This window comes from Maylandia zebra, linkage group LG13 (genome assembly GCF_041146795.1).
Source record: "Maylandia zebra isolate NMK-2024a linkage group LG13, Mzebra_GT3a, whole genome shotgun sequence".
Lineage (NCBI taxonomy): Eukaryota > Metazoa > Chordata > Actinopteri > Cichliformes > Cichlidae > Maylandia > Maylandia zebra.
Window position 1 is genome coordinate 32,242,785 of NC_135179.1, and position 25,174 is coordinate 32,267,958.

The 25,174-nt window shown below is 40.4% G+C and overlaps 1 protein-coding gene across 1 annotated transcript in view; it reads right to left on the reverse strand.

The window, feature by feature from the left end:
- ttc27 (tetratricopeptide repeat domain 27) overlaps positions 1–25,174 on the reverse strand; it is a 90,129-nt gene that overhangs the window by 38,211 nt on the left and 26,744 nt on the right. The window contains exons 8-11 of the mRNA XM_004574407.6: positions 22,474–22,586; positions 14,439–14,505; positions 5,991–6,104; positions 1,385–1,480 (exon numbers count right to left, since the gene is read on the reverse strand). Coding sequence (XP_004574464.1) covers positions 1,385–1,480; positions 5,991–6,104; positions 14,439–14,505; positions 22,474–22,586 — 390 coding nt within the window. The remainder of the gene's footprint in view (positions 1–1,384; positions 1,481–5,990; positions 6,105–14,438; positions 14,506–22,473; positions 22,587–25,174) is intronic.

Genomic DNA, 25,174 nt, shown 5'->3' on the forward strand with positions numbered 1-25,174 from the left:
GCTTTTTTTCGTTTTTTTGAATGACTCGAAAGGACTTGAAATTCAAAGTTTCAGACTTGTGACTTGACTCGGACTTTTACACCAGTGACTTGAGACTCGACTCTGACTTGCCTGACATTACTTGAGACTTGACTTGAGACTTGAGGATAAAGACTTGAGACTTACTTGAGACTTGCAAAACAATGACTTGGTCCCACCTCTGCATTTTAATGCCTTAACGTGCTGGCCAAGAGGAAATTGGCTTATTGACCAGATATCTGCCTTGGTTGAATTATGTAAACAGATGATGTCATGTAAGAGACTTTGTGGTTAAATGTAACTATGCCATGAGAATTAAGGCACTTGAATTCTTATTAAAGGCAAAGAATCTTCATTATAAATAACAGCTGAACTGTCTTGTGTTTAGTGTTTTCTTTGAACATTGTGCCAGCAGTGACCAGTACCAGTGTTCTAGTGGTACACCCACCAGAATCATAAGGTGATGTAAGCTATTTGTTACTGGTGACCAAAAATGTTCCAAGCATGCCAAAAGAATGGCAACGATAAAGCCAACAGAGCTGATTGTTGCATTGCTCTTCGTTCTGTTAGCCAAGAACAAACAGCAGTTAAGCATTATTGATTATAACCTTTGACAAGGCTGCTACTTGAAGAATGCAGCACGTGGGCAAGCACTAGAACAGCTGCTCTTTTCCCCTACACCCCGCCCTGGAGGCCTTTTGTCGTATTGTTCTGTCCCTGTTACGGGCATGACACCGCTTGATTTCAATCCAAATGTAATATTAATTTTAATCTAATTTGCCATTCACTTATCTATGCTTAAAGAGTTAACTTAATTATAACTTTGGTTATCTCTACTTTTTCTTTAGTTTATTTTGAAACAAAAAAGGAATTTAGAATAGGACAAGACAAGGTATGATAACAACAACATTAAGTATACAAGCTATGAGCTCTGGAATGAAAGAGGATGAAGTCAGCCCTGTGACAACATTCACAGTATTTAGAAAGTAGCTCTCAAACCCTTAACAGCAAGCCTAAGGGGCGTGTCAGCGGTTTAGTGAATTCTTGTTTTAAGGACAGCAGACGCTTTTTCTTATGGTAGAACAATCAAGGCAAGGTTTATGACCAAATAACAGCAAAAATGTTATTGTATTCCATCTCAGGTGCACTTATGTGACATTAATGCGAATTATTCAATCTATGCTTAACCGAGACATTATCGTTTCGTATCATCAGTGACATTATTAGTCTCTGTCCAAAAGATCTTTTTAATGATAAATTTTAAAAAACACAGACTCTCACAGTCAAAGTGAATAAAGTGCTAGTTAATTTCCTTTTAGTTTACCAGACGGAACGTTTTGGAAAAAAACAGAAAGGGACCTAATACCTGGACAGCCCATCTGGGTGGTGCTTGGCAGCAGTAAAAGACTTTGAGGCGCTCCGTCACAGGACAACTCTTGTCTTCAAAGTGGTCTACTATTGCCTGGAAAAGAAAGAAACTCAAATAAAGAAGGAAACCACAAAATGTGCTGCAGAGTCTGTAACAACAGAGTTCATCCCCCAAAATGACTGAGTATTACTTCCATCAGTTGAAGATGTAACCAGTATCTTTACTGCTAGCAGTGCAAATATATGTATATATTCTGTGCCATTGACAGGGTTACAGGGTCATTAGGCATGAAATGGGCAATGAGAGGGAACATTCATGGAGATAAAGAGCAAATAGTGAACACAACTCTTGTAGCCTACAGCTGTTCGTTCTCCTTTTATGATTTTGAATTAAATAAAATGCAAGGAGGAACAAACAGACACGTTTTGTGGTTTCCTTCTGCCACCATCCTTGCAGAATCTTGGCATCTTTTCCAAAGGGTCAAAACTGATCAGATGAGCAAATTAAAATCATTGAGACACGTTTTAAATGTCCCCCCCATACAAAAAACGTGGTTTATCTCCAATGGTACACATATGGGGCGATCGTGGCTCAAGAGTTAGGAGTTCGCCTTGTAATCGGAAGGTTGCCGGTTCGAGCCCCGGCTCGGACAGTCTCGGTCGTTGTGTCCTTGGGCAAGACACTTCACCTGTTGCCTACTGGTGGTGGTCAGAGGGCCCGGTGGCGCCAGTGTCCGGCAGCCTCGCCTCTGTCAGTGCGCCCCAGGGTGGCTGTGGTTACAATGTAGCTTGCCATCACCAGTGTGCGAATGTGTGTGTGAATGGGTGGATGACTGGATATGTAAAGCGCTTTGGGGTCCTTAGGGACTAGTAAAGCGCTATATAAATACAGGCCATTTACCATTTACCATATAAAAAACACAAAAGTAAAGAGGAATGTTTTTGTAAACACAGAGTTGTTGCTAATAAATTAGAAAATGGCAGTGGAAAGCCAACTTTATTAAATTAAATAATTGATTGCTCGTTTTGGGTTGTGGGAGAGTTGCTGCCCCATCCGAGGGAGTTGAAGCACAGCATCTGCTGTGATGAGGACATTGTGGTACAGATAAACATGAGCTAGAATACGAAGCCCTCAATTTACCGCTTGATCTACGTTCCAACTCTCAGTTATGTTCTTAAGCTCTGCGTAGTGGCCAAAAGGATGAGGCTGTGGATAAAAGCTGTCAAAATAAGCTCCCTGGGCTCAGCCTTTAGAGGCAGGATGAGGAGCTCGCACATTTGGAGGGAGTACAGCTACTGCCGCTTTGCACTGATAGAAACAGCTGAGGAGGTCAAGGCATCTGATCAGGATGCTTTGTGGATTCTTCACTTTGTAGGAGGCAGACCGAACAGTCAGGAGCCTCTAAGGGTAGTCCCATAACCTTCTGGAGAGATCATTTCTCTCTCATCCAGGATCCTCCATAAAAAAGCCAAAAACCATTTTATCTGAGAGACCCTGTTAGCCTGCTTTCAAAGAGAAATTATCTCAGAGCGGACTGATGGGCAGACTGATGGATGATCCTTATCTTGAGAACTGGAATTATTTATCCAAAATCAAGCAAAACAACGTAGAACAACACTACATGCCAAATTGATTTAGATGCATGTCATCATATAGAATGAAATAGAAACCAAGTGCATTTTATTTGCTCAATAAGCTTGAGACCTTTATAGGAAACCAATCCAACTACACAAAATCACAAAATACATCTTAAAAAATGACATTCACTGCTTACAACTTTACTCTCTACCAGCCCAGGCTGTGGCAGCTAAAACAGCCTCGTTTTACTTCTGTAAGGAAGACTTGTCTGCAAACTATGTCCTCGAGTCCTCCGTTTGCGGCTTTTTTTTTTTTTTTAATAAACCCATAATGCACCTTGTGCTCACTCTTTCAGGGATGTTATTGATCAACATCCACAGTAACATTTGGAGCTGTGCAGCATTAATGGTTTGGTTTGTGCTCAGGGTTGTTTGGAGAGAAAAAGAACAAGGTTACTCAATAACTCACTGGGACTGTGAGTCTGCAGAGCTCTGCGGCTCTTAACTTTGTTTGTGGTCACACTAATTTTCTTATTCTGTAACATGATGGCGAAACCATTCACAGATGGGCAGATACGATTACACACAAAATGAAAACACAGCAACAAACAGTATCCTTGGATGGACTTGCACTAGAGCAAAAACCACTCATGAAATCAAGGCTGCAGAACTTCTAGAAGCTTCTGCCATGATACGCGAATTGTCTTCAAAAACAAAACAAGAAAACTAGCTTCCTTCATTTCAAGCAGTTCAGATTAATACTCAAAGTTCAATTAGATAATTGAACTTTGATAAACCTTTATGATTATTAACTTTTTTTAATGGGCTGTGATTTAATTATCCAAATCTGGGCAGGGCAGATAAGGAAAGCATGTGCATCCGCAGAGTACTGTGGAAAACCTGGCCTTTGATTTTCCTGCTATGGTTTTCACTAACATACCACTCCCCAAAGGTGATCAGGTGACCAAAGAGGCCACTTATATCCACTGTCACATTTATGAAACAAGCCTTTAGAAGATGCTGCACTCTGCCCACAACCAAGTGAATACAGCACACAAAAAACTGACGAATTGAGATTCAACCAGTGATTTGTTATTATTTAGGTGTATGAAGAATGGCAAGAAAACATTCAACATATCACAGCAGCAGCCTGGACTTTCTCCATGAATTCATGGAGCCTCAATTTTGGATATCAGAAATACGGGTTCATTAATCCATGTTTGCAGTTTTCTATTCTCCAGTTTTGCTCCAGTGCCCTGTGCCCACTACAGGTGCAGATTTCTGCTCTTTGCTGATTGGAAATTATTTCTGTTATTGACAGCTCATTGCATAGCCCATGATGAGCAGCACTCATCATTCCAGATGTGCAGCTGATTGTGAGTCAATCAAAAATCATGACTCAGACGACTGTTACCAGGTGTTATCTCCTGACAGCAGGTAGCACACTACTAACTTACATACGTTTTTGGAATGACATTCATTTTTCTGATAGATGCAGTTACAATACAAACTATCCAAAATAAACAAGTCACAAGAACAATGTTTTTACCAATTCCAAGACGATTCATGTCCCCGTCTGCCTCCTTGGGACTGGAGGTGGAATGTTTGTACTTACAGACCCTTTCCAAAAAATGTGAATATCATGGAAAAGTTTATTTATTTCCATAATTCCATTCAAAACATTAAACTTTCATAGATGATAGATTCAGGGCCCACAACTTAAACGATTTCAAGTACTTAGTTGTTTATTTGTACATAATTTGAGCTTAGAGCTCATGAAACCCACGAAAACAGGCAGACAGAAGATTCAAGAATCTGGCAGAGATCCAGAAAGAGTGAAACGAGGCAGGAGTCAAAGCTTCAAAACCACTTCTGAGTCTGAGCCAACGTCGGAAGCGACTCAACTGGGACAAGGAGAAGATAGACTGGACTGTTAGCCAGTGGTCAAAGGTCCTCTTTTCCGATGAAAATAAAGAGTGCCTTTCATTCGGGAATCAAGGTCCAAGTGTTTGGAGGAAGACAGGTGAGGAACAGAACCCAAGCTGCTTGAGGTCCAGTGTGAAATATCCGCAGTCAGTTATGATTTGGGGTGCAATGTCCAGTGCAGGTGTTGGTAAACTCTGCTTTCTTAAATCCAAGGTCACCGCAACAGTCTACCAGAATGTTTTACAGGGCTTCATGATTCCTTCTGCTCAGGATCTGTATGGAGATGCAGATTTCATCTTCCAGCAGTACCTGGCCCCTGTCCATACCGCCAGAAACACCAAAACTTGGTTTGCTGGCCATGCCATCACAGTGCTTGACTGGCCAGCCAACTCACCAGACCTAAACCCCATTGAGAATATATGGGGTATCAAGAGGGAAATGAGGTCCACCAGACCCAAAAACAAAGAAGAGCTGACAGCAAGCATCAAGGAAATCTGGGCTTCCATAACTACCGGGCAATGCCACAGGCTGATTGCCTCAATGCCACGGCGCATCGAGGTAATGATTAACGCAAAGGGATTCCCAACCAAGTATTGAAGATGTACTTTCAAAATTATAAGTCAAACATTTTGATTGATTTGATGTGATCCTAATTTCTATCTTTTCTTTCTGCAAAAACTGAGAAGTAAATGGTGATGTCTTCACAGTATTCTAATTTTTTGAAATCCTGTTTTTGTGGGTTTTATGAGCAGGAAGCCCAAATGATGTACAAATAAACAACTAAGTACTTGAAATCGTTTAAGTTGTGGGCCCTGAATCAAAATGTATGAAAGTTTAACGTTTTAAATGGAATTTTGGAAATAAATAAACTTTTCTGTGATATTTTAATTTTTTGGAAAGGGTCTGTATAGCAGTGACTGGCATTATTTTTGACATATGGTGTGATAGGTGGTGGTGCTGGAAGAGACTCTGAATCTTATTTCAACAGGGCGACTTGTATGGCCATTTCTACAATAAGCTGGATTGATTAAGGCAGGCAGACGCTTGCACACACTCTGCTTTCTGTTTATTTTGACCTTCCACCCCGAGTAGATATTTACCTGGGTTTGCATCATGGCTCTTTCTACACATCGGGATTTTCCTTTTTCCAGTTTCGTCCTGAGGCAAAGTGCTGACACTTGCACTGGCCAAAACTTGGGTTCGGACAAAACACACTGCGGAACAATAAAAGAAAAATAGAGGGTCAAAGATAACACTTTATTCACATCATCAAGGAACACATGATTGTGTGCAACAACAGTATCATTCTGGTGACAAAAGCCAAGGAGCTCAGGAAATAGTGCCTCATCCTCTAATCAGAAGGTGGCTCAATCCAAAGGTCCGAAGGATAGAATTGAAGGGATGCATTTAAGTATGTATGGCCGAATGAAACGTGACTTGTACGTAAAAAGTATTTTTCTTTATTTTCTACTAACTATTAAACCCTTAAAAGCAAACGCAAGCAGATCAATCCAGATTCATAGTCCATAAAACCAATTACATTACACAAAAAAGAAGCAAATGAAAAAGCAAACCTGGCATTACCTTCCCACAAACATAGAACTATACAAGAGCTTTATATACCTGACAATACAAAGATTGTTGTATTAACAAATCTGTGTGTGTGTGTTTTATTTATTGGTGAATATGGAACATGACACACTCATTCAGCACTTCAAATTACCGACATCCTTCTGAACAAGAAGTAAATTGATGCATAACCAAGTTTTCTTTTAAACACAAGCATAAGTTAAAGGATGCTTTGCCCCAAAAATCATAGCTTGCAGATGACAAATGAAGTATAGTACTCATGATTTTAGTATAAACAGTATAAAACAGTACAGAGACAAATAATAACATTAATAACCTAACATTATTAGGTCAGAATTGTCTTTTTTTTCCTTATCAAATTCTGCAGCTTTAATAATAAGCTCAGAATGCATCCATATGCACTACTAAAATAGATAAGACAGGGATTGAATTGTAAACTATAAACTGATCTGTGTTGGTCTGTTTCAAAATAAAGTGGATTATACAATATTTGTTCCTCCAGTATTCAAGTTATTACTGTTACATGTTGTGTATATAAATGTGCACAACTTTAAAGGTTGTCACAGATGGATCTCGCTTCTGATTCTGGGTGTAAGTATTAAACTAGACGATGATCAAAGTGAAGATTAGACATCAGTATATAGTTTGGCAGCTAAACCCAAAAAAGATCTCTTTGCTTTTAGGTTTTTCAGTCTGTGCAAGTATTGTCCCAGTATCATTCCAGTTTAGAATATTCTCCAAAAGCTGCCTTGCACTGAGCCATGCTGCAGAAACAAAAGTACAGTCATAATTGAATGCACTGTGAATGCACAGTGTGCTACATAAACAATAATAGGTTCACCTTTTTGACCTTTACAGCATATACTATATTATTCTGGTGGAACCTGAACTTTAGGTCTAATTGCAATCTTATTAATCAAGTAGTATTTTGGTAAGCTTAGTTTTTGTTACCGCATCCCTTCAGATCTTTTGTTTTTATTTTTATTTTCAGTTGGGACTGTATGGGCGGGGATGCACTGCTTACGAGTTTGTTTTGTTATGGTTATACATGGGGAGGGCGGTGGGGGGTGAGGGTTGGGGCCCATATCTTGACTGCAGAAGTATGGAGAGCACCAGAATTAAGCCGCCTTAATTTATTCAAATGCAAGACAATGGAAATGGAAATGAAAAGAGTGTGGATCTGACCTTTTGTACATGGAATGTTAAAGGTGTAAATGAGCCTGTTAAGAGAGGCAAAGTGTTATCACACTTGAAATCTCTTAAAGCGGATATTATCTTTTTACAAGAAACTCATCTGAAAAATGCTGCTCATAATAAACTTGGGTGTAGATGGATTAATCAGGTGTATTACTCAACATTTTCTGCTAAAACCAGAGGGGTAGCTATATTAATTAAGAAAGATACTCCGTTCAGGCACACTTCCACTATAGCTGATAAGAATGGTAGATATGTATTAGTGACCGGGGAGCTGCACGCCATTCCGATTATTCTACTGAACATTTATGGACCTAACCATGATGACCCAGAGTTTTATAGAAAGGTTTTCAGCTTAATTCCAGATATACCTAATAATAATTTAATAATTGGAGGTGATTTTGATTTAGTGTTAGACCCATACTTAGATAAATCCCTCTCCAAAAAGGAAAAAAAAAAACAAAAAAAAAAAACACATTGTGTAAAGGTAGCAACTTTATTAAAACATATATGAACAATATGAATATTTGTGATGTGTGGAGAACTTTAAATCCATCAGGTAGAGTATTCTTTCCACTCTTCTGCACATAACGTTTATTCAAGGATTGACTATTTTCTGGTAGATGGAGAAATGCTCTCCCTTGTTCGTAACATAACCTATCACAATATTATTATCTCTGATCATTGCCCTGTCACCTGCTCCTTTGCACTTAGCAACTTCACAAAAGCATATAGGAATTGGAGATTTGACCCACAACTACTGAGCGATTTAAAATTTCAACAGTATATAAACTCTCAGACCTCTTTATTTTTCGATATAAACGATAATGCCGAAATCTCACCTGATATATTATAGGAAACGTTTAAAGCCTATATCAGGGGGTGCATAATATCATATCAGGCCTCACAGAATAAAAATAATAAACTAGAACAGTTAAAATTAGAAGAAAATGATCCACGATTTGGACGCCAATAATGCAAGGGCTCCCTCTTTAGATAAGTACAACACTATTTGTGCACTAAAATATGAACTAAATCAAATACTAACCAGCAACATTAATAGAGTGTTCACCTTTGTAAGACAGAAGTACTTTGAATTTGGGGACAAGCCACATAAGTTGTTAGCTAGACAGCTAACAACTTATGTGGCTGTCTAGCTAACATAAGTTGTTAGCTAACAGGGCTAGCTAACAACTAGCCCTGTTAGTTAACAGCTAACAACTAACAGAATGATTCACAAAATTAGATCACGCAATGGAAACCTGGTTACATCACATAAAGACATTAATGATAACTTTAGACAGTTTTATGAATCTCTCTATACTTCTCATTCCACTGCAGGGCCTAAAGATATGCAGGACTTTTTAGATAAGTGTGACCTCCCTGTGTTAGATCAGGTGGGTCGCAAGATTTTGAATGCCAAGATTACAAAGGAAGAAATTATTAAATCTATTGGTTTATTAAAAAATGGTAAGAGTCCAGGCCCAGATGGGTTAGGGAATGAATTTTACAAACAGTTCAAGATTAAACTTGTTCCATATCTTGATTAATGTTTCAAGTAGGAAACAGTGACAGGAAAACTGAAGAATAAAAAGCTTTAAAAAAAAAAAAATGGAGTAATTCAATCAATACTTGAAAATTTATTGTATAATTAATCAGTCTATATTCGAAGCTGCCATCCAAGCTTCTTTCGGACAAGATTTATTTCTCTGTTGGAAAGTGGAAGGACTTTATTATTACATGGTCTGTGATTTTAATCCAGTCCACACTGTGTGAGTATTAATGGTGCTATTCTCTTTTGAGTGCCATTTTTGACTTGTATTTTTTTGGCACTTACTTAGCATTAAAAGTTAGTTACTGAATCAGATGGATGTACAGAGTGAGATTCTAAGAAGACTAAAACTTAATGAAATATGATGATTTCTAAGCAAGACTTAGAAGCTCATGTTCAGCACCATCATAAAATAAGAGCTGCTCTCCATGAACACTAAATATTTCGGTGCATACCTTTCGTCTATATTTGCATAGATTTTAGACATTATAATCTCAACATAAAAAAGCCCACCTGTTAACAGTCAGAGGTACAGTTAGCAGCTATATGCTGTTAATAAAGTCTGTAACACAATAGAAGTACAAAGTAATCCAGAAAAATCTGAACACACCACGCTATCCTTCAAAATTAGTACGTCATTAGTATTTATGAATATATGAATAAATTAACAAATTTTAAAAAATAAATTAATTGAAACAGAATGCAATGATCTGCAAATCTCGTAAACACATTTTCCCTTACAATAGAAGACCGAAACCATACCAAACATTTGAACTGAGAGAGTTTACCATTATTGGAAAAATACCTTCTTTTTATAAAAGCTTTCCAGCAGCTGCTCTGAAATGTTGTCAGATTCTAGTCTGACGAAAGATTTTACCTGCTCAACAATCCTGGGTCGTCTCACGGCGCTTTTTTATTTCATGATGCCCAAATGGTTTGGTGCAGTTAAGCCAGTTCAGCAGTCAGACTCTTTTACTATGAAGCCATGATGTTGTTATAGATGCTGTGTTTAGCATTGTATTGATTAAATATGCAAGACCTTCCCCAGATGGGAGCATGTGTTACTTCGAGCTTTGGCCCAGAGAAGAGGGCAGCATTTCTGGATCATGTTCACATCTGGTTTGTTATTTGCATGATAGAGCTTTTGGATGGCACCGACGATACCTTCTGGAAGGGTTCGTGAACACATGCAGTGTCTGCATAGCAGGATGATGTTTTTCTTCCTAATGCAGTGCTGCCTGAGGACCCAAAGATCATGGGCAGCCACTGATTTTTAGATATTCTCATTTATTTATTTTTTTAATACAGACACTCTGAATATCTGATGATCTATCATATATGATGACATAAAAATTTAAAGTCTTCTTTATTATGTTGAATGACATTCTGAAATGAATTCCCAATCTGTAGATACAGGTTCTTCTGCTCATTCATAAATACAGCCTCTCTAAACTGCAAACACACCAGTGACCTGTTGTCAGTTAACCTACTTACATCTGAACACCTCTCAAACGTAACACATTTTAAACATTTAATATATTTCTAATGCTCTATTATAGAATATATATGCTCTGCAAATTGTTGCAGTTTTAAAAAACATTTTAATTCCCAAATTATTTGGCGTTGCGGTTGTACCGCAGCACTGTGGAAATGCACACAAGAGTAACTTTCTTTTTCCTCTTCTTCTGTAGCTGAAATAAGCACAGGGCTCGCCTGTCTGCTGTGCACTGTAGTGGGAAATCAAGCAGCAAGCTTTAGTGAGAACACCTAATTATTAAAACCTATTACAGCCACAAAGTCTTTATCTGTGTGCTGTGGTGATAATCTGCTGTATAATAGCTGGCACAGCTTAGTGGTTTAGCTTTAGATGAGCTGATTAAAGGGAAAGCGGGGAGGGTGTGTTCAGCAGATTTACTGGTAGGTAGATGTCAGAGAGAGACGACTGAAGCTTTTCATCTGAATTCATGTCTCGACTCATCTTTAATCAGAACAAGTTATACAACAGTAACTTTCTACACACTGTATATTTATGACAATGGAAATGCGTGATAAAAGAGATACATGGTTCGAGGTGAGATAAACAAACACTAATGATCTTTGTGGATGCTTAGCAAGTCTTGCTGGAGTCATTAATGCAACAGTAAATTGTCCTAATTATGCAGTTATTCCTCTACCAACATCAATCGTTGAGCAATTAAAAAAAAAATCAAACGATAAAGCATCCAAAGCGTTTGTCATGTCGCTCCTGACGCAAATGGGTGTTTCTTAACAGCAACGAGAAGACAGAGGAAGTTTTGATGGTGACGACTAAATCCACTTATTATATTGATTATTTTCTGTTATGTTTGACTGAATGCTTTGGAGTAACAGAAAAAAAGCTTAGAAAAAATGTTGCATACTTCATAATTACAAGTAGTAAAACCCGTCCAAACTCGATGCTTTTTAGAACCTTAAAGATGCGTACAAACTGAAAGCAGTGTCCTTGTTGCATATCATTACTACATATCATTCACTCCTATTGTGCATAAACAAATACCCACAATGAAATGAAGAGGGGGTCAAAATTACAATACAACAATTTGAGAGACTGATGAAGTCCGATAGGGACAGATTCAATACAGCAGACAGCTGTCGACAAGAAACTGAGACTCTGTTATGAGGAGACAGGTTTGCTTGGGAGCAGGTTATACTTATACTAAATTTATGTATTTATTTTTGTAGGTACTGAGTATGGTGATCAAAACTGAGTTAATGTGAGAGGCATTTAGGACAGTGTGTAATGCTGCAAAGAGTAGACTGGGGCTGAACAAACATCTGGATGTGAGAGGAGACATCAGGCTGTGTCACATGGGAATAAGACCTGTGTGAGTTTTTACTGCAACCCTGAGATGAGGTTCAATTTATTCATTAACTGCAGAATACCATGAACTCTTATTGTGGGCCAGGCTTTCACCTTCTTCAGTTGCAAAGGGAGTCAGGCCAATTTACCCTTCTTCCAGCATAATTCATGTCCTGCAAACGCATCGATCTGCATAAAGATTTCTGTTCGGATGGTAGGGCAGAGCCTTGTCACCTACCGTACACGTGCTTTGGTACAGTTCTCCAAAATTAACAGATTTATTGAATTAAAGCCAGGGCAATAAATAAATCCGTATTGCTACATTTACGGTCTCTTTTTGTTTTTGAAGATCATGGTTTTTCTTAAAAAAATAATAAAAAAAACCTGACATATTTACTATGCAGTGTTCTGATGTACGAGTGGTGCAGAAATAGAGATCAGACAGAGAGATCTGTGAGGAAGCATGTTTGCAGAGATGAAAGGGATATAGATATAATGGTCCTAACTGGAACCTAGACACAAGTCAGATCCTTAAATCCTCTTTGTTGGGTTTCCAGCAGCTGGTAGTTTGCTGAGGTGCATCATCAATCCCTGTGATACTGCTGCCTGAACCCTACACAAGCTGCCAAAGTCTCATAAGCTTCTCTCTAGAATGAATTCAAAGTTTCACTGCAGAGATGAAACAACTCGGTTGATTTTTGTGCAGCTTATTATTAGTGCCTGTAATATTCCCTGTTACACTCAAATCATGGGCGAAAAGCTCCTGTAATAACTGACACATTAGCAGTGCTGAGAGATGTTCTTCTAGTAAGGTGATAGGATTCAGGTATCGACGAAGACAGCCAGACATGTGACAACCATCTAACCAGCCTGCAGATTCCTGGATCTACATGTAGGCTGGGAAGATGCCTGCCCACAGAGCCAGCAGCTGCTTGCAGCAGCATTTCCAGCCAACGCAGTGAGACACAGATATGCTGCCATCTTATTTTGTATACACAGCTGGCTTCATAATAACTACTGCTCAACTTCAAAGAAAAGTGATGAACAGAGAATAACCACTGGCATAGTACAAATGTACCCACAAATATATTTGTTTCCAATTGGATAGCACCAATAAACATGGACACGCAGACTTGCATATTGCCTTATCTTGTTAGGATTTCAGGTAATGCACCAGGATTAAAAATGTAGGTACAGGACAAAGTAATTAACATTTTTCAAAGAAATACAGAGCAGCTGTTCTGATCTGACTTTGACTGCCACATACTCTTCTTTCTAGTATTTCCAATTTACTTTCTTTGCAAAACAAAGTCTTACATATCATGAGCTCAAAAAGTTACAACCACTCATATCCTAAGTGTAAATAACAGTGCTGTGTCAATTTACAGCCATAGTGACAAAGACTGAATCATTATATTAGGACCAGTGGTGAGAATGTGACAATGTGTCATTTTAACAATCAAATCTAATGTGTTCCAAGACCTCATGAAAGGAAACAAAAGCGTTATTATCAGGCTTAAGCAAGCCAGAACAACTAGTAGGACACACTGAACTATTCAATAATCCCACCAGTACAGTATTTGTTGCTTCTTTTTGCCAAGTACAAATTTAAAGTGCATCCTAGTGGCTAACCAAATAATTACAGCAAAGCTAAGGTTTGAAGTTTTGAAGACGTGCATGCTCTCCAGAGTGAATTATGGTGACAATATTCATCTCAAATACAGCTTTATTTAAAAAGGGATTTTTAGGTTATTTAATTAAACAATTATGTTGTACTCATGAATATACATTGATTAGCGTGTAATTATATCTTCCAACTAACATCATCATAACGATAAAATCGTAGTAGTGGTCCCACTACAGTTTGTCTGCCACTACAAAAAGTTCCATTAAAGTTTTCAGGAATTGCCTTCATAAAAATTACTGGTTGTTTTTGGGAGTGTCCCTAAAGATTTATGGTTACGTTTCCCTCAACATGAGCTCAGCTTTCTTACTGCTCACCTTTGGGTGAGCCATTTCATCATTTTTGTATTGTGGCTTATGTTTGTATGTCCACTTCAATTTGCTGGTACGACGATATTTTCAGCACTCTGCTGAAAAACTTACATTTAGGATGTTTACCAATCTAACTGCAAGTCTGGTTGTACATATCTTATTTATTGCCTGTATAAGCAAGATGAATGAGGCCCAAATAGTGATTTATACACTGCTGCATTATTTTTCATTTTGTTAATTCTAAGTTTCACTGTTAATCAGAGGAGTGTATGTGTCGGCTGGGTTAAAAAAGGCAAGGCATACTACCAAAGTCATTTCTCTTTAGTATTACAGGGAAAACTTACAATGCTGGTCATAAAAAAGTAAACAATGACTTACAGACGTGAAGGCCAGGAGTTCTTCTTCTGTTAGTTTGTGCACAGGGTTATTCTTCTGGAAGTCAGTGCTGCAGACAAAAATATTTGTGAATAAATAGTGGAAAGATTAATACAAATATCCTATTTAACAAGTAAAACAACTGGTAACTTGAGCTTTAATTAACCAGATCCCCTCGGTGTGTCAGGGAATTTGGGTCGTTGACCCGGTGTTTTCGGCTTTGCCCCCGTTTAGTTTCCCATGCCTATTTCCTGTTTTATTTTTGATAACCTTTTGTTATCAGAGTCCCAGCAGAGAGGCAGAGCACCCCCAGAACCCCAAGTCTCCAAGCTTGCCCCAGACCCACCCTGGGGCAGCTAGGCTACCAGGCCAGTGTCCTACGTCCACCAAAACAGACCCTCCAGGCAGCCGCCAGAAAAACACCATCCAAGAGCCACCAGAGCCCCATCCGGGTCATGAACACAGCCCGAGGTTGAGCCCCCCAAGAAATCTGTCCCTAGAGAATCCCCAGACACCCCAAGCCCGTACCTACCCCCGCATCAACCACAGTAATGAAAGCGGAACACCCCCCCCCCCCCCCCCCATCCCCACTAGGCGATGGAGCCGACTAAAGGAGCCCAGAAGGATTGATCTATAGTGGTGGAAGAGGCTGTATTCAAAACTAATATGATCTATCTGACAGTCTCTATATTGGTTAGAATTAAGATTATTTTTATTTTTCCAGTTCATGAGTACAATCTTATTCATCTCAGTAGTGATGTCATCCAAGTTGACCAACAAGCAAACTAGGGGGGAGGCTGGATTGTTACATTTCGGACCACCGATTTCCAAGATCAAAAATGGTCTTTTACACAACTCTTGAGCCAATGTGGATAACATCAGCCAACCATGCAAGCGCCTGGGAATGATTTATGATTTGTTACAATCAATAAAGGGTAGACCGTTAGAAATTGTTTTAATTATTATATATAAGTCAGCGTGGGAATTAATCAGAATCCACAGTGAGCTTTAAAAGTACTTTTTCTAAGAGGTAAATTTCAGATCTGCCAAGAGCTCAAGAGGGAGAAAAGAGAAACCAGACAAGGTCACATTCCCAGAGTTAAAGGGACCATGGAGAATTCATAACCAGAGTCTCTGCTGTTTAAGCCCTTGGCAAGGAATTAATAAATACTGATTATGTCCTGGGATTAGCACTCATTAATACAAAAAGCAGTGACAATAAAGACAAGTTATTAAAATGTTTAAATATACTATACAGGGCTCGCAAAATCGCTAGCCCGACGTCCCGGAGCTAGCGATATCTATATTTTCTCAAGGTTTCTATACTAGGTTGAGTGTCTTAATTTTTGAATAAATGTGGTCTGCTAACACTCTGGAAGACACACACTATACAAGAGACTTGTTCTTAACACTGTTTTGTAGTGGTATCAGGGTGTACAGATCTTCCTTTAATTTAAACAGACCTGCTGCTCATCAATCATCTCCTAGCAATCTCACTGACTGCTCCACTGACCTTCAGTTGGCCCATTCAGTTCCAGCACCAGCATAGAAAATTAATCACCAGGTTACTGTGAAGATAACTATTTTTATATATTACATTTTAGTCTCTATTTTGTTTATCCCTTTGCCTGGATTAAACCACCAGGACAAACACGTTCACAAATAACAGTCACTCAGCTATAAATTTAGAGAAAACTACAGGTCACAAAAAAAAGAAAGGGTTGGGTAAAAGAAGTGTTGATGAACTCTAAACTTTACATAGAAAAACATACAACTTATTAACTGACTCTGGAAAAATGTTTGTGCAGGTGGTAAATGTACACAGTCACACATTCAGTTTAGTACCCACTGCACTATATTCCAGTGACTGTCATCTAAGACCAGAGCACAGCCCTTAGTACACCACTGATAGACATAATTAAATCTTAAGAATCAGGGAATTCGATCCATTGACGGACCTTTGTTTGGTTTTGATGCTGACCCCATATTGGCTTTTTTCTGGTTTATGTAAGTTAATACTGCTCTGCCTGGTAACCAGGCAGAATTAGGGGTTAGGGTATGTAACATAGCAAAACAGTTGGGACGACATCAGCTAACTCATGCAAACTCCTGGGGCTTACTGGCTGAAAAACTGCCTGGGGTGTCACATATTTATGAAATATAAAAAATCATGAGGTTCCCTCACCCCCAGAGCTGACAGGGGGTGAGGGCCAGGTTAGCAAAAGAGAGAAGAAGTGATAAAGAGATAAATAGAAGAAGGAAGAGGAAAAAAGAGAGACTTAAAAACAGTAAAGACGAGTGGGGAGCGTATAGCACAGGTTATCCTCCACCCGCGACAATCATGTCCCACAAGGGCCAAAGTCCAGTGCCAGATAGTCATGGGCTATCTATTAAGGTGTCTTGTTTGGTAACACACTTGCTCAATTTTTTTTTTTTTTTCTGCCTGTCCCGTTTGGCTCTTTTGCCATCAGAATTGTTGTCTAAAGGCGAAGAAAGATGCCCAACGGATTTACTTTACCAAATTGACCATCCCAGCCTTGCCGTAATGGTCCAGTTGATTCACCTTTTATTGTTTATTTTATTTTCACTTACTGAATACGGGACAGACTTGACTGGGGGAAAGAAGGGGAGAAAGAAAGAGGGAAAGAGAAACAGCTGAGAAGAGGGACGGGGGAGAAGGGCAAAAGACAAAAACCAACAGAACGGGCAGAGAAAAAAAAAAAAAAAGAAATAAAAAATGCATATATCAATCACCTGGGTCACCTGCTGAGAAAGAAAAAAGAAAACAAGCAGAAGAGAACAAGAGTAATAGAATAAACAACATCACAATGATATATGGGAATATGACAGTAAATACTAAATATTAAAGATTATTGTGCAGCACATAAGATCAACAGAACACAGTGTGCTTTGAGGTAGGAGCCAAAAGGGTGTAGTTTGTGGGTGTGATCACCCGTGTGTACACCTGTGAGCATGGACGCGCTTGTTATTTTAAAAGGTTCCTTCATGTAATGATCTGCTAGAGGGTGTGGGGGGGCCACAGCCCCGTCCTCCAGGGCATGAAGCAGGTATGGAGGAGATCAAAACTCCAGACATCCAGAGGCCCCCAGAACACAAGAGACCAAGGAAGACCAACAGAGGGGCAGCCGTGCCACTGTCCCAGTAAGAGCTGAGGAGAGTCCCAGATGAGGGCTCACTCAGCAGCCGCGGAGCAGAAGCCAGGGGGAGTTGCAGTGACTCGCCCGTGAGCTCCGCCGGCAGCCAGTCGTGCCTGAGTGACCGAGCCCCAGGCCGAGAGGCCGGGGGCACCCCACCTCCGAAGTGGCCCGAGCGAGCCCCAGGCTCCAGGCCCCGATAAGCGGCCGCCAAGGAGTGAGCCGGTGTGTACCCGAACGCCCACCCCCAGACACAAAGAACCACCAACGCACCGATGTCTGAGGGAGTCCGCCACTGGCAGGGGAAGTGGTGGTGGGGGGAGATAGGCCTCCAAACCTTGGAGGGCCTGAGATGTCCCCAGAGAGGTGGCGTCTGATACCCAACCTGACATATAGACACAGACATACAGGCACACACAGACACAAACATCCATTCCCACCCTCATGCTCTCATATGCACTCACTCCACACTCAACCAACGTGGAGACAGACATAAAGAGACGCTGTACTAGGGCTGCTCAATTAATCGAATTTTAATCACGATTACGATCTGGGCTTTCAACGATCATTAAAAATGACTGAGCCGATTATTAGCCCCTCCCTCATTTATCCGCGACACCTAAAGGCCGGTCCGTGAAAATATTGTCGGGCATAAACCGGTCCGTGGCACAAAAAAGGTTGGAGACCGCTGATTAAGAGGACCCGAGGGAAGCCCGGAAAGCTAAGCAGAAGTTATTTGGAGAGGAGAGTGACTGCTGTTGGTTGAAAAGAGAGGTAAAAAAAAAAACTTCAGTGGTGTTGCACACTATTTTATATTATTTTTTAAAGTCATTATTCAATACATTGTTATTGTTAACCCTTTAAAGCCGGTCAGAGCAGCACGCTCCGTTTTGCGTAACTATTTTTAAATCCCTGTAGAACCTGAACCGTGTAAGCTAGCGCAATAATTTGTTTTGCATATGAAACCGGAGGAGTTGTACTTACATCTGATGCCATCAGCTTGTCCTCGGTCACGGTTTCCTTCCACATATAGCTTTGCAAAAATTGCATAAAAAGCGCTTGCAGGAACAAAAACATAATATTCCAGAAACACGCTTTGCCGATCCGATCAGCTGTTCGTAACACTTCCCACAGTGAAACAGACGTCAGCGCGAACTGTCGCATGTCCGCCATTTCCTGGCCGAAACCGGAAGTGACGTCATTTTCGCGGAAAATGTATTTTTTTTTACTTGTACGCCTTAAAAACCTATACTGGTCATGTTTGACTTTTCTGAATAGTTTCTGGGATGCTTAGAACTCGAATTGCACTGCTGGAAATAGTTTATTTTGATGCACCTGCTGTTTTCTTTGCAAATTTGCATCATAGGATTGTTTTTTTGTTTTTCCTGCAGTATATAAAAATTGCTGTATCTCCAAAATAAAACTATGAAGACACTCAAAATAAATTTCCTGTTGTTGTAAACTATTTTTTGCAACTTTTTTGTATTTAAAGTTTTGAGGGATAAACCTCTTAAATTTCTCCAAGTAGAAATATATGTAAAAAACAAAAACGATTTTCAATTTTTTTGTAGTTTATTGCACTTTTTTGCAATTAATGTAGTTACTATGGACTTAATGCATACATATTATTAAAATATGGGCTATAACAGTTGCATAGCAACTTGAAATGCTCCCACAAACGGCACTACAACATGTAAAACCGTTTCTTCGCCCGCTTTGAGACGACCAAGCCCTCAGCTGCCACACCACTTCCACCCGCCCCCAGCACTGGCACACTAACACTTAGGGAGCACCAAGTGAGGTGTGTTCTAAGGTCAGTGAATCCCAGGAAGGCGGCAGGTCCTGATGGAATACATGGAAAGGTTCTCAGAGCATGTGCTGACGAACTGACCAGAGTCTTCACTAAAATCTTCAACCTTTCCTTGTCATCAAACAACGTCCTGCCCTGCCTCAAAACCTCCACCATCATCCCCATCGCCAAGAAGACAGCTGTGGCCAGCCCAAATGACTACAGGCCTGTTGCACTTACGCCTGTAGTGATGAAGTGCTTTGAGAGACTGGTCTGTCAGCACATCAGGGCCGGTCTGCCTCCCACTCTGGACCCCCACCAATTTGCCTACAGGACAAATCATTCCACCGAGGATGCTATCACCATAGCGCTCCACACTGCGCTGAGTCACCTGGAGCACCGAGGAAGCTATGTGAGAATGCTCTTTCTGGACTTCAGCTCAGCATTCAATCATATCATCCCGGAGATCCTGGTCCAGAAACTGTCTCACCTGGGACTCTCCACCCCCATCTGCCTCTGGATCAAGGACTTCCTGACAAATAGACCAGTCTGTCAGACTCCTGTCAGTCCCCTCCTGTTTACGCTCTACACATCCGACTGCTCCCCTACCCATCTCTCAAACACCATCATAAAGTTCGCGGATGACACCACAGTGGTTGGACTCATCTCAAGGGGGGAGGAGTCGGACTACAGAGATGAGGTCAACAGACTGACTGAGTGGTGTTCAGTTAACAACCTCCAACTGAACACCACGAAAACTAAAGAACTTATCTTGGACTTCAGGAAGGGCAGAGCAGACCCGGCCCCACTTTACATTCACGGGAGCTGTGTGGAGAGGGTACACTCCATGAGGTTTCTGGGCGTGCAGATCTCTGATGACCTCTCCTGGACTGCAAATACTACAGCGGTGGTTAAAAAGGCCCAGCAGCGTCTCCACTTTCTGAGAGTGCTCAGGAGGAACAACCTGGAGGAGAGGCTGCTGGTGACATTTTACAGAGCCACCATAGAGAGCATCCTAACGTACGGCATAACAACATGGTATGCAGGGTGCTCAGCTGCAGACAGGAAAGTACTGCAGAGGGTCATCAACACAGCCCAGAAGATCACTGGCTGCTCTCTGCCCAGCCTGGAGGTCACTGCAAACTCTCGGTACCTCAGCAGAGCTGGCAATATCATCAAGGACTACTCTCACCCCAGCAACCAACTGTTTGAACTATTACCGTCAGGCCGACGGTACAGGTCACATAAAACCAGGACAAACAGATTCAGGGATAGCTTCTTTCCCAGAGCTATCACCGTAGTGAATAAGCACAAAAAACAATTGAACCTATTCCATACCGTCACTGTCATTATATTATGCTGCTATTCATACTGTCATTATATTAATGCTGCTATCCTGTATATATTGTACATACTATTGTTTGAGTACTTACGATTGTTTTTTTTGTACTTTTTATATTTTACATTTATATTTATTATTGAAACTTGCACCAAGGGAGTGGCACTCCAATTTCGTTGTACTCTGTACAATGACAATAAAGGCTATTCTATTCTATTCTATTCTATTCTAAAAAAATAATATAAGCTCTGGCGGACTTGGTTCTATGGTGGGTCTTAAAGGGTTAAATAAATATCGTCAAATAATCGCGATCTCAATTTCAGTGAAAATAATCGTGATTATCATTTTTGCCATAATCGAGCAGCCCTACGCTGTACACACGATCACACTCCCCAAGCGTACTCTACGAACCGGGTCTAGGTACCCTTGCCCCTGGAGGGGGGAACTGCACCCAGACCCAGGTGGTGTTACCCTTTTCCCTGCGGTGGGGGGGCAGACCGCCCCGACTCCACAGCAGCAGGGAGGCCCCACACTCCAGACCGCAGTCGGACGGCCAACCTATCCTCCTACACCCTCCCGCTCCAGCAGGTCGCAGAGAATGGGGGTGAGAGAAGACTCCAAACCTCCCTCCACCCGCTCATTGTAGTGTTGATGCATGTGTGTTCTACGGTGCATTTAAAACCCAGGAGGGCATGGAGCTACCTGCCAGAGAGCAGCAGGTAAGCGCATGGTCCCTCCTGCTAGCCCTCAATGTCTAAGTGTATTTAAAATTGAGAGGTGGGCAACGACGCCAGGGGTGAGGTTGTACACCCTGATGGTAATTTGGAGTCCATGTAGCGTGCCCACCCCCAAGATCCTATATGTATGTGTAATGAGAGTGTGAGTAATGTGAATGTCTAAGTTGTGGGATAAAATTGAGGCAGACAGAAGGGGGGGGGGGGGGGGGGGTAGCCTCCTCCTCTTATTTGGAGAGGAGAGGATAATGGCTGCTGAAGAAAGAATGCCGCTGGTTGAAAAGAGAGGTAAAAGAGCTTCAGTGGTGTGGAAACATTATGGGTTCGCGGAGTCAGACGTGGATCAAGACAGTGTGTAAACTTTGCTACGGTGTCGTAGCTGCACCACAGAGCCGGTGCTCACACGGTAAATCGACATACCTCAATGTCAGTTTGATGCAATTGTACACTGTGTGGCTACACAGCTTGCCTTGATGTTTGGTTATTTGTATGCATAAATATTATGGAGTATTTTGAAGTTCACTAAACACAGATGTTTACATTTTTCATTTATTTTTTATATTGCAAACATTTGCACTGTTATCAGTATTTGCACACTATTTTATATTATTTTTTGACCATCTTTTAAGCCATTATTCAACACATTGTTATTGTTAAATAAATATCGTCAAATAATCGAGATCTGAATTTCAGTGAAAATAATCGTGATTATCATTTTTGCCATAATCGAGCAGCCCTAGAATATGGCATATATTCATGCAGGGGCAAACTGAACTGAGGGGATCATTAGATCTAAATAGATGTGCAGGATGGTGAGAAATTATTTCAGTCTTCAGGCCTGAGACACAATTTCTTCTGACATCCAACAGATGAACTATTAACCCAATGTTCCTTATGAGGCTACCGTCGTCGTTATGTATTACAATATACCTGCACTCTTAGTGGTTTTCCCACTGTTTTAAACAATTCTAACTGCAATTTTACGCACAGCTACAGTTCAGCTCTGAGGCAGCAGACTTACCAGATACCCAGGATGACGGCCTGTTCTTCAGCAGTTAGGTCAGGCAAGTGGTACTGATCTGGCTCTGCTAAATTGATTTTATCCAGTAGTGTGTCATCCCCCAGACTATAGTCCTGTAGGCAAAGAAACACAATGTGTACAATCAGCAGCCATAAACCACTGAATATGAAGACTATAAGGTTCTGCCAAGCGACTAAGCATACATTTTTGAATGTAGCATTACTTTTCAGAAATTGCTTGGAGCTACAATGTTAAGAAGGGTAAGGGTTTTAAATTTGAAGACTGTCTCAAACATGCTGCTACTTGGGGCCATCACTTCAATATGGATATTAGCAAGAAAATAACTCGTTTTACTGAGCATTCAAAGATAAGCTAAACAATCAAGATTTCAGTTAACTGCTGGTAACTAGTGATTCTGTTAATATGGTCACATAGATTGGAGGTAGAGGTAGGTTGCCACACAGTGGCTGCAAATTAGGACTTCCATATTTTAGGCCTCAATTTTCTCAGGTTTCTGTGCCAAACTGAGGTCTGTTGTGGTAAAGACAGCTGAGTATGAAGTCAAGGCTGATTTACTGCCCAAGCCACATGCAGTGGATTATGACTGAAAGAGTGTCTGGAATTCCTCTAAAGACGATAAAGTGATATGTCATTCAGGAACGACCCATAGTATCTCTGCATCAAGAGAAATGTTCTCTTGCACCTCACCTATTCTTAAAGAGCTTTAGAATATAAGGTATATTAAACCATACATTAATGCTTTAACGTATAAACTTTATGCATTTCTGATCAACCTCATTGCTAAAAGAAAAATCACCAAACAACCAATACTCCATCTTTTTGCCCAGAGAGGGTGTGCTTTACTCAAATGGACTAGCAGTTCTCACTGGACCAATCAAATCAAATCAAAATTTATTTATATAGCACATATTAAAACAACAGTGTTGACCAATAACTGGAATGAAATACCAACCATACAACTATAAGCCTATTGCATGTAATAGCTTGGATCTTTGAAAGATCTTAGAAATGAATTGATTTAAAAGACCTGTTTAACTGCGGAATATATTTAAAAAGAGATGCTGTTTGATGGCTAAGAGGGTAATGTTCAGAGGTGATTAGTACTGGTTTAATAATATTTAGCTTGGTATTCCCCAGAAACAAAACAAAACTTCTAAGGTGCAAGTTCCACTTCCAAAGCTTTCAAAGCTGAATTTGAGTTTGTTACACTGCTGATTGCACAGTCACATTTGATTAAACCATGTCAGATGTCACTCACACGTATCAGAAATAAAGGCACAAAAATCAGTATATGTAATTCTGCCTTTTTTTTCTAAAGATGTTTTTGGTAATTGAGGTGCTTCATTAAGACAGACTGCCTTGCACCTACCAACCAACAAGCTAATGGGTAGGCCTATATGGATAGATTATTCAGACATAACACACATAACATCTTTAACCTTCACCTACACGTGTACACACTCAGTTTGAATTTTTAGAGTCCTGCATAAGAACACCATGCAGTCAGGATGAGCTAAGGCTCAAACTACTTTACCAATTATGAGGTATTCAAAAATTCTGGACTTAATGATCAGTAACTGTCAGTGACAGGCAAGTGCATTCCTCTGGTCTGAGCAAACTCAATCAAATCCTCTGTTGTGATAATGTGGTTTGGCATCAGCAAAAAAACAGAAGCCCTGGATCTGACTTCTAAGTCCACTCAGACCCACAGCAACAGAAATGGCCCCGTTTCCCGGTTGGCACTAGGTTTGATTGGCCAGTGATAAACAGTCCCTACTCCTTGCCTCTCTACTTTCCTTCTATCCACTTGAGATGGGGAGACTGTGTGCTCTAGTTAATGACAGCTTTGATTGAGCCAATTTACTCCCCTCCACCAGTAATGAGGGTATTAGTGGTTTGAACATAGCACAAGGAACTGGACCTGAGCCATGGCTACAAGACTAAGAGCTCTATGGGCGCACTACAGGTAAGGCTCGAAAGATTTCAGAAAATGTTTGTAAGCTAGAACCAGTGTCTCATTCCTAAATTCTTTAGCACCGACTACCAGTATCTTGGAATGTACATGGACTGAACTACATAGCTAATAAGGTTTTTGTTAGCATGATAATAAAAAAAAAAAAAAAAAAAAAAAAAAAAACACAACAAAATGTCCCTGACAGCTTTCAGTGAAATGTTAGCCCCTAGATCAAGGAAAAGTTCCACCTTTGTAATTGTGTTTTGCCACTGCTACGGTTAAATGTTAGATTAGCTTGAAATATGTGATTAGCTGGAAACAAAAACACTTAGTAAGTGAAATATTTGGGAAACTGATGGGGAAAAAAGAACTATTGCAATTATTACAAATCAGAAACAGAGTTTTTTGGCTTGGCTACTTCTGAATGGCAGATGACTAACTGGGGAATTATGCTTCAATAGGAACTGCAAACCACTCTGAAACCTAATCCTCCCCCCCCCCCCCAGAAGAGTGAATGCACATCTGGTTGATGCAGTCTGCAACTATTGCTATTAGCCTGCTGAGTACCATTGATTCCTCCTGTGAATTTCCAGCAAATATTTTGGAAAAGATTTTGAATTTATTAGATCAGATCAATAAAAAAGAAAATATGAATCATTGTCCATCAAGGGGGACAAATCAGGTCTTACACCTGATTTAGACCTCTGTGGTCTAAATCTGGCTTAA